At 37.8% G+C, this 10,181-nt stretch overlaps 2 protein-coding genes across 2 annotated transcripts; both read right to left on the minus strand.

Annotated features, from left to right (window-relative positions):
- Positions 1–3,294: 3,294 nt before the first annotated feature.
- On the minus strand, positions 3,295–3,786 carry LOC148863790 (uncharacterized). Its single transcript, XM_088976281.1, has one exon. The coding sequence runs from the start codon at positions 3,784–3,786 to the stop codon at positions 3,295–3,297; it is 492 nt and encodes a 163-aa protein (XP_088832407.1).
- A 2,996-nt stretch (positions 3,787–6,782) lies between these two features.
- LOC148863791 (uncharacterized) lies at positions 6,783–7,406 on the minus strand. The gene has a single exon (XM_088974604.1). It carries the CDS (start codon positions 7,369–7,371, stop codon positions 6,907–6,909), a length of 465 nt encoding a protein of 154 aa, XP_088830730.1. The 5' UTR covers positions 7,372–7,406; the 3' UTR covers positions 6,783–6,906.
- Between the last annotated feature and the right edge of the window lie 2,775 nt (positions 7,407–10,181).

The following is a 10,181-nucleotide window of genomic DNA, read 5'->3' on the forward strand; positions in this document are numbered from 1 at the left end:
GGACCGAGATTAGGATAAAACGGAACCAATTGTTTGGATGATTCCCGATTAAAAAAATAAAAAAATGGCCAAAACAATTAAATGGGTCAATAAGTCAATGGTTTGATTGCTCGAATCAATGAATCGTTGACCGATTCTAACGGTTTTTGGCAAGGGACCAAATCAACAGATTGACGGTTCCATTCCAGCCCCTCCGAAAAACACGGCCTCAATACCTTGTAATTTTAATGCATTTTTACTGAACAGTTTAAAATAAATTCCCTAAGCCTTCTACGATTCAGATCACATCAGCGCTCAACAATTCAACGTGCACATCTTAGCGTGGATTGAGAATATTTTTTGTAATTGTCATTGAAAGATGGTTCAATATACGGTTGGGATATTCTGTGGAGTGCGCATATAAATTCCCACAATTTTTTTGCAATGTGTGACTGATTGCTATTTGATTGGTAACGGTGTAGAGGATGTGATTTCAGTGAGTCTGGATCTTGTCTTCACACTACATGCCTCACACCGATTTCATAGCATGTACTAACCCTACATCAAGAGCATCTCCCGTCCTTAAATTTATTATTCATTGGGAGATATTCCTAATACAGGGTGGGATGTGGATGTGAGATTGGTGTGAGCCGTGCTACGTGAGAAATAGATTCCAATTTGGATTCAGTCTTCATATATCTAGGGGTCATTTGGCAAGTTTTTATTGAAAGATCTTCCCAACTTAATTTGATAGTTAAAAAATGTAATGAATTTTTGCATCAAGAAATTGATAGCTTGAAGACCATTTAATTAAATGATATCTTTCCACATGAAAACGAATTGATTTCTGATGTAACCGTTTTCGGTCATGTACCAACATTTTGTGATGTAAATTTTTTTGGCTAAGTACCGTGTTATTTGACCCGGTGGTGGCGTGCCTTAGTGATGAGCTACTTGGTGGTGAACTGCCTACTAGCGAACTGCTCGGTGGATAACTACCTGGGGGCGAACTGCCTGGTGGTGAACTGCCCGGTGGCGAATTGTCTGGTGGCGAACTGCCTGGTGGCGAGCTCCCTGGTGGCGAACTGCTTGGTGACGAACTGCCCGGTGGTGAACTGCTCGGTGGTGAACTGCCTGGTGGCGAATTGCCTAGTGGCGAACTGCCTGGTGGCGAACTGCCTGGTAGCGAACTGCTCGGTGGTGATCTGCCTACTAGGCGGCCGGTGACTTAGAGAATGCTGGAGCTCCCTGGTGCGGCACAATCTGACTGCCCTCAGCATGAGGTGGTCTTCTTTCCTTTGTAGGCTATGGGAGCTGAGAGACCTGCGAGAACTTCATATTTTCCTCTACTTTGTAGGTGGCGAGAGCTGAGGGACCTGCGAGAATTCCATCTTTTCCTCCTCTTTGTAGGTGGCGGGAGCTGAGGGACCTCCGAGAACTCTATCTTTTCCTCCTCTTTGTAGGCGGCAGGAACTGAAGGACCTGCGAGAACTGAATCAAAGGTCCCGGGGGTATTTTCCCGGTGGGGGCTCTCCGACGCTTAAGTTAGCACTCTTATTGTAGAGAGCTTTGAAGATAATATGAGAGAGCTAGAGAGTAGGGGTTACTTCCCTTTTTTCATCCCCCTCCCCTTTGGGGGGTGAGGCCTTTATATACCGGAGTCCTCGCGGGTTAAGTGGGTGAAAAGCCTCCAAACGGTAAGACTCATCGCATCCTGTCAGAACCGGGGTACGGTGGTGAACTCCTCGAGGTAGTCAGGCTGGTGCTTGTGTCAGGCGGCCAGATCAGCGCTTGGGCCGGGTTGTCAGGGGGGTGCCTGCGTCAGTCGGCGGGTCAGTGTCTAGGCCAGGTCGTAAGGTCGGCGGGTCAGTGTCTAGACCAGGTCGTCAAGCTAGCGCCTTTGTCAGTCGGCGAGTTAGTGTCTAGGCTAGGTTTGTCGGTGGGCGCCTTATGGGCGGCTTGGTTGGATCATGCGCTAGGCTGACCCAAGTCGGCCAGGTCGCGCAGGCCGCACGCAGCTCGCATAGGCCATGCACAGTTCGTGCGGGCCACGCAGGTCGCGCGTGTCGTGCGCAGTTCGCGCAGGTCACATGTGCCGCGCACAGGTCGCGCTAGACCGGCCAAACTAGTGCCCAGGTGGGTCACCAATTTCGTAAATTTGTTAACCGGGAGTTTTCCTATTTGTCACGAAGTGCCGCATGTCATAATTTCATTGGAGTGCCAGATATTTTCAAAAATAGCCGAAAACAGGTTTTGGATGCCTTCTCGCAAAATATCTTTTGACACTTATGAATCAAACGGAAAAAGACAATAACACAATCTATCGGGCTTTTAAATAGCCGATGGACCGCACTGAAAAACATGCCGAGCGGTAACACGTCATAATGCCGGTGGGCCCCACAATTGATTTCCTTCAACAATTCAGCCAAGCATCATAAGTGCAGTCGTGGACGACAAGCAAGAGGCAAGTCATAATACCCTTTCCACACCTGCAGTGCGAGCATTAACGTGTCACGAGCAGTAACACGTTAGTGACACGTGGAATCTATATATGGCATGGACCCATACAGGACCCATATCTATAAAACGCTGGCTATGTTCTTTCTTGATTGGTTACATGTGGATAATGTCTATAAGACTGGCATGGTCACAAGTGATTTGGATTATAGATGTAGATTTCGTGTGTGTGTGTGTGCAGTGTGCGGAACACTGTTGTATTCATTCATAATTGATTATGCATGAATCTTATGTGTATGGAACACTGAGAGTTTACTGTGCAGTGGTATTGGTCGTATTGCTAGTTATACATGAATGAGTTCGAATTTGCAGACCACAATACATTGTAAGTCACTCTCATCCAGTTGCACTTCGAAAATACCAGCAGCGATGTAAAATACAATCTATGTTCCAAATGTGCAGCTGGATGAACGTGGACAGCAATTAATGTATTGTGGTAAATAGATCTCAACTCTAGAGAAATGCATTTACAACGTACACCCAAATGCCATATGTGAAATTCATGTGGGTCTTGTGTATATGAAACACCGGCTTGTTCACTCATGATGGGTTATATATGTATATGCATTTGCATCTCATATCGAGAGAATAAGAAGGAAAATTTTAACAAATTAATAATTACGTGGAAAAAAACAGATCAAAATGAGCAAATTTCTTTTCTAACAATGATTTTAATGAGAGAATTAAAGAAGCAATATGTACATACACACAGGAATACAAATATATACGATGCAAATACATACAAAATACAAGGTTTTGTATAAGATGATATCTGTGTATGTACAGTAACACCCAAAATCAATTCATCATAATCGTACTAATAAGAAGGTGATGAAGCCCGAACAGAGCCCATTTAGCTATCTCCATAAATTGAAACAAGGCCAGAGTTGTGGATACAAGGACGCTCAATGTTACAAGAGTCATCATCCCCAACCCAAGGCTTGGCCTAGCATTCATCAGCTGACTCTGCAACAACCCTACTGCTTCAAAGATATCTCGGAGGTAATTCGCGTAATACTGCTTCTCCCAATCCATCCACTCTGAAAGCGGCTCGTTTTTCTGTTCTACCATTTTCATCTCCTGAATGCGCTTTCGCAGAACTATCATGTTTTCATCCACAACTCGGCCGTCAAACTCCGGCCGGTTGTGAGCATCTCTTCCAGTTCCGGCAATGACTTTGCTGCTGGAATATCTCTTCGTATGTTCGATGGTGCTGATTTTCCGATGACGGAGCTTGGCTGAGGATGGTTGTATGGGAAGAAAAGAGGAATGAAGACAAACTGTTTCCATTGCTTTGCGCTGAAGATTTGAGATGTGGATTAACCTTGACGTGGTCGTCTATTTATAGGATTGTGGGACGAGAAAAGAAACCTTAGAAGGAAGAAGTCGGATCTTAAGATTTAGAACGGATTGTCGGATTGTGACACGAACCGTGTTTAGAGCCGAAACGTGGTTTAGCAAACCATCTTTTTTTTTTCTGTTGAAGAATACTTGGAAGGTTTCACCTAAAAATTTGGCATGTATTGATTAACAACTCAGCAATCAATAGATGATTTGGATGCAAAATATAAAATAAAATAAATAAAAAACATTTAGGCTCCGTTTGGATCGCACGAATAAGGGTCTGGAATCAGAATCCGAATGGGCATTCTGAGTCTAACTCTTTGATTGGCTCGAATTTGAATTCTATTCTCATTCCTAGTGGAATAGCATCTCATCTCTCTCCTTTGGGAATAAAATGTCATTTCTGTTGATTCTAATTCTTATTCCCATTTCTGTCTGAATCAAACAGACTATAAAACTAAACCATTCTGATTCCATTTCTAATTGTGAACCAAACAAACCCTTAGCATTTCATCTGTTCTAATATTTTTTTACGTTGTGAAAGAATCAGGAATTCAAACCACGGTTGAACCAGTCGATTAGATTGGTTGACCCATCATTTGGTCAGAATTTTGGGTGGTTTCACCATTTAAGTATATAACTGCCTGTGGCTGTGTTTTAAAAATCTGTTGACTCAGTCAACAAACCTAGTCACCCAGCTAATTAGCTGAACGGTTGAACCACTGAATAGATAACAAGTCATATGTTAATTACTTATGTTTTTTATAATTTTATTATTAATAAAATAATTTTTCTTTATCATACTAACAATACCAAAAAATATTGATAGGAATATGTATTATGTCAGAGTCGAATCCATATACCCAGCCGGGCCAGACCCTATTATATTTGCAGATTCTAGTTTTAGTCAGGTCCCAACTCCATACAATGAGATGGGTACTGCATCTAACAAACAGCCTATGATATTCTTGGGCATTCAGTCCCTTGTTTCTCTCTCCCATCATTAAAAGAATATTGATTAAAATTACTCTTTTACCCAATACTTATGGTAACGTGCCACGTATAGGGAACACTCTAACAGCTAAACAGGCAAGCCTTCGGACCTCTAATCAATTTCAATTAAGTAATACTTTTTAGGGGTGCAATTAGGGCTGTCAATTGGATTGGATTTGGTTCAATCCGATCCATTTCAATATTGGTCCATTTATAATATCAAGTTCAATTTAAATCCATAAAATCAAGTTTAATCCAACTCAAATAAAATGCAAATGAATTGGATTGGACTCAATTCAGTCCAAATTGAATCATAAACCAAAATAGCATGAGAAATTCAGAATATATATATAACCTACAACACCTGCTGCAATCCCATCTAGTCTTAAAATGCAAATGGATCAGATTTGATCTAATCCAATCCAAAGTGTTAATAAAAATAATTTTATAAAAATGCTTTTATAAAAGTGATTTTGTGTGAAAGTACTTTTATCATAAAAGTGTTTCTATGTCAGTTTCAATTTTGATCAATTTTAAATTAGACAATGGTTTAGCCTCATGATCGGATGATTGAAATTTTGGTTTAGACCGGATTCAGGATGATAAAAATATATATGAACCAATTTATTTTAGATTGGCCCAATCAAATTATTATAACGGACCATCTAAAAACAATTTAATAAGGTATGGGTCAGATTATATTCAACCCAAAACCGGTCCATTAACACCCCTGAGTGAAACTCAGGATGAATCAAGTTTCCATTTTACACTGTTTTAGACTTGCACGTTTGGGCCAGGCCCAATTCAAAATTTGACAAAAAAAAAAAAGAAAAGAAACAAGCCTACCCAAATTGCACCCATACCACTTTCCAATCTATTCAGTACAAATTAAGGTCGTCCTACCTACTTTAATTGCATGTACAAGGGACAGCTACAATGAAAGCAATTTATTCAACTTCCAAGCGCTTGCATCCAATAGTATCCTATCTTAAGCACATAGATATCAATCAATCAAATCACATGGAACAGTTATTGAAAGAGACGTGAGGATTGTGATGGTTTATGGAATTTGATCTGGATTTAGCGTAAATATATATTAGGATCCTATGTAGAGAAAATACTGGCGTTTTTACTTGTGATTAATTATATATCCCATCAACATGAAATCGATGTACTTGTGGGCACCCAAGCTACATGCTTTGGAAGATACTTAGAAGTTTCTAAGCTAGCACTTTGTAAGGCCAATCTCCAACACATTTTCTCACTTGTACGGTTGCAAATACCTAGATCTAAATTTTATTTATTAATATTCGAATTTGAATAGGATCTTGGCACTTGGATCCGATTTGAACACTGAATGCCATTAATAAGTGAAAACAATTCAGATCATCTCACACGGAAATCATATGGGCGATTTTTATATTAAAATTTAAAACTCATGATATACAAGATACCTCTGTCCTTATGGATTAAAAAACCCATTTTTTCCTTGTATCTAGATTAAAGAAAAGGTAACCCATCATCAATTAAATATATAGTTTCAGTCCCCCCAGTAGACAAACTTGGCAAAAAGATAATTACATATAATAGCATAATCTGATGACAATTGGTTAACTGATCATCCGAGAAACCAACTTCCCCAGATTTCTGTTTAATCCATGTTTTCCCTTCTAAATGATGGGGGAGGATCAACTGGAGACAAAAACATACACACCCATATTTCTGTTTAATCCTTGTTTTCCCTTCTAAATGGTCGGGAGGATTAGCTGGAGACAAAAACATACACACCCAGCTGAATTATCTATCACGGTTGGACACAGTGTGTTCAATTGTGATAGTTCAGCCGGGTGTGTATTATTTTGTCTCCAGCACATTCGGACTGCTAAATGGTATGGTGCAGTATAAACAGACCCAACAGTGAGAAAAAAATTTCTAATTAAACAATAATATGAAGAGGAGCAAGAAAGCAGCATAACTTCATTAATTTATTTGCTCTAATATTGTATGTATTTGTATCTTAATATCTATCCTTATACACTGATCAACCAAGCTGATACCATGCATGTCAGATTGTCAGTTAAGGTGAAGCCCAGATAGAAAGCATTTGGTTATCTCAAAGAGATGATACAAGGTTACAGCCGTGGATAAGGGAACGCTTAGTGTAACCAGAGCCATCATCCCCAAAGCCAAGCTTGGCCTAGTATTCATCAGCTGGGTTTGCAGAAGCCTCATTGCTTCACAGATATCCGAGTCGTATTTCACGTAGTACCGCTTCTCCCACTCCATCCAGTCCGAAGGAGTCTCGTAGTTCCGTTCTATCATCTTCGTCTCGTGTATGCGCTTTCGTAGAACGATCATGTTTTCATCGACAAGGCGGCCATTGTAGTCCCGGTTGTAGGCATCTCTTTTCCCGGCAAAGACTCTGACTGACTTCTTGTTCTGATGGTCATAGTTGGCCGATTTCCGGTGCCGGGGCTTGATTGAATCCGGCCGTGGGGGTGGGGGGAGCAGAGGAGAACGAAGGGTAATTGTTTCCATTGCTTTGCAAATCAGGTGAACTGACGTGATCTGTGATCAATGGTCCGCCATTTATAAGACTCCTCATAGAGAGAATAAATCGAGTCTGAACTCTGAAACCGTGTTAGCCCCAGACACGTGGTGCGGTTACGCGTTTACGTCCTGAGGGATTCTCGGAAGGTTTGTGCTGTCATGTTTTGATGGCGACATGTGGTAGGATCCTCTTTCAAGGGAAGTGTTTGCTCTTTAAATAATGCAGGGAAGCAGAAGTTTCATTGATTGAAACTCAGGTCTTTCATGGCTTCCCTCCTGAAGCGATGGATTGGGGTGGGAGCTTGAACCCAGGAAGAGGAGGGTCCCCTGTTTGGTAAATAGGAAATTTCCGTGATTCTCTCCTGCATTGGATGACTCGATGAAAGAAACCCCAACCCAAAAAGGCCGTAGTCGCCGGACCCACTCGAAAGTATCGGATAAATTACCTAAAACTTTTCCTGCGTTTTACAACAAAAAATCTCTTCTATACTTTTTGAAAAGCACAAAAATCTCCTCTATGCTTTGACATCTCCGATTTTTTTTCCCTTAACACTAGCGAGGTAAATTATTATATAGGAAAGGTAAATTGTTTTAATTAAAAGTTTATTGGAAAAAGTATATATTTAAAATAAATAAAAATTTATGCATAATAATATATTTAATTTAATAAAATAAAACAATAAATAAATAAATAATCACCAACGGGCAATACAGTGGAAGAGGGAGAGATCACTTTTGTTATTGTATTTTTGTTTTATATACTGGAATAATTGTAAATAATTAAATAATAGTTAATTTAATTTAATAAAAAATAACTTTATAAAATAAATAAGATAAATAGACAATCAAGTGAGAGAGTAAATATATATAAATATATATACAATTCTATGTCTTACTTTGCTAGCAATAATAATTTGTTAGATTATTAAATTATTAACTAATTAAATAATTTAGTAAAATAAGTGAATAAATAAATAAAGTTTTATATATTACCAACACAAGGTTGGTAAAAGACTATATAATATTATTTAATTAATTAATTTAGCGTTGTTAATGGGTCAGGCTGAACTACTAGGCTACCAAGCCCATGGACCACAATAAGGGTGCAAATGGATCGGATCATGATCCAATCCAATCCAATTTGGTGGAATTCAGATCACCTCTATTTGGATCTTTGGATTGGATCCATATTCCCCTGACCCAAGAATACCTAATACGATTATGTTATATATTTATGAACATAAATATATAAAATAAATACATATATATATATATATATATGTTATTTATTTACTTATAAATTTGTTGTATTATTTATTTTTTATAAAAAACATGTATATATATGATAAAAATAATTAAAAATTACTTGTATTTTAAGTTTTTACTTTATTTAAATTAGTATATTTTATTTTATTTTTAATAATTTATTAATTTTTGAAGAAAACAAGTCGGATCAGATCAGATCTGAAGATTCGACTTACCAATAGGATTCCAATTCAAATCAAGTCCTATCAGATCCAATCAAATCTTTGGATTGAATCAAATCTGACATGAACATTGCCAAATCAAATTTGAATATACCCTAATCTAAATCCAATCCGATCAGTTTGCATACTTAATGAATAGGCTTAGCTCAATTCTTGGCCCGACATGGCCTAAGACTTAGCATGCAAACCAGCCTGGCCCATGGCACAACACGGGCCCATGCAGGCTTGTGCTAAAATAAAATCTCAAGATATTCCTTTATTTTTTATCTATTTTTTAATTCATAAAACATGGCTTAGCCTGGTCTGTGGCCCGATAATAATTATATAGTATATTAATATGTATAATTTTCAATTATATACATCAAAGTTCATATAGAATAAAATTTTAAGATCTTTTTTTTGTCTATTTATTTTAATTTTTCATTATTTTTAAAAAACAAGGCTTAGCCCAATTCATGGCTTGGTCTGGCCTAAGACTTGGCCCACGGCACGACACAAACCCACACGGGCTCGGGCCATATATTATATACAATAATTATATAATATATAATTTTATTTCCAATTTTATTATTGCATATATAAACAATTGTATACATCAAAATCCATATAAACCATTGTAAATAATTACATATTTAGTATCAAATATGAAAGAAGAAAAGGAGAAAGGACAAATTATGATTTTTTTTTTGTTTTATTCAATGGCATCATTGTAATTAATTAAATTTGTAATGGTAATGATTAAAAGCATGAAAAGGGAAAGATTATAAGATAATAAGATTCCATTCGTTTTATATAAAAAATAGATTTCATTTGGAAATGCCTATCCTAACTTTCAAAACCGTTAATTGGCATTTGAAAAGACAAAAATGCCCTTTGAGTGTCATTTAATTCTCTTTATCAACCATCCAAACATAGATAAAAGATGAGCTGTCCAAAAAGCCTTCCCTCTTCTATTCAATAAAATTAAGGTCATTGAATACCCATTGAGACATGACCCCAACTTTCTTGAATAGTAGAGACAAGGATTTGTGACTATTCATTTTTTTTATCAATGTTGGAATGGTTGATAAAAAGAACTAGATGACACTCAAAGGACATTTATATCTTTTCAAATACCACTTAACAACTGATACTGGATTGGCACATTTTAAAAGTTAAAACACAAAATTATTGCATTTTAAAATTTAAAAACTAAAGTACCATTAGGCCCAAAGTACAGGTACTAATCAAGAATTTTCCCAAAACTTTATACAAATAAAAACAGAACCCTACTTGCCTCTCCAAGGAAAGAAAGCGGGTGTTTGACCCCAT

The sequence above is a fragment of the Nelumbo lutea genome, chromosome 3, assembly GCF_056320005.1.
Source record: "Nelumbo lutea isolate HS-2025 chromosome 3, American lotus-T2T, whole genome shotgun sequence".
Lineage (NCBI taxonomy): Eukaryota > Viridiplantae > Streptophyta > Magnoliopsida > Proteales > Nelumbonaceae > Nelumbo > Nelumbo lutea.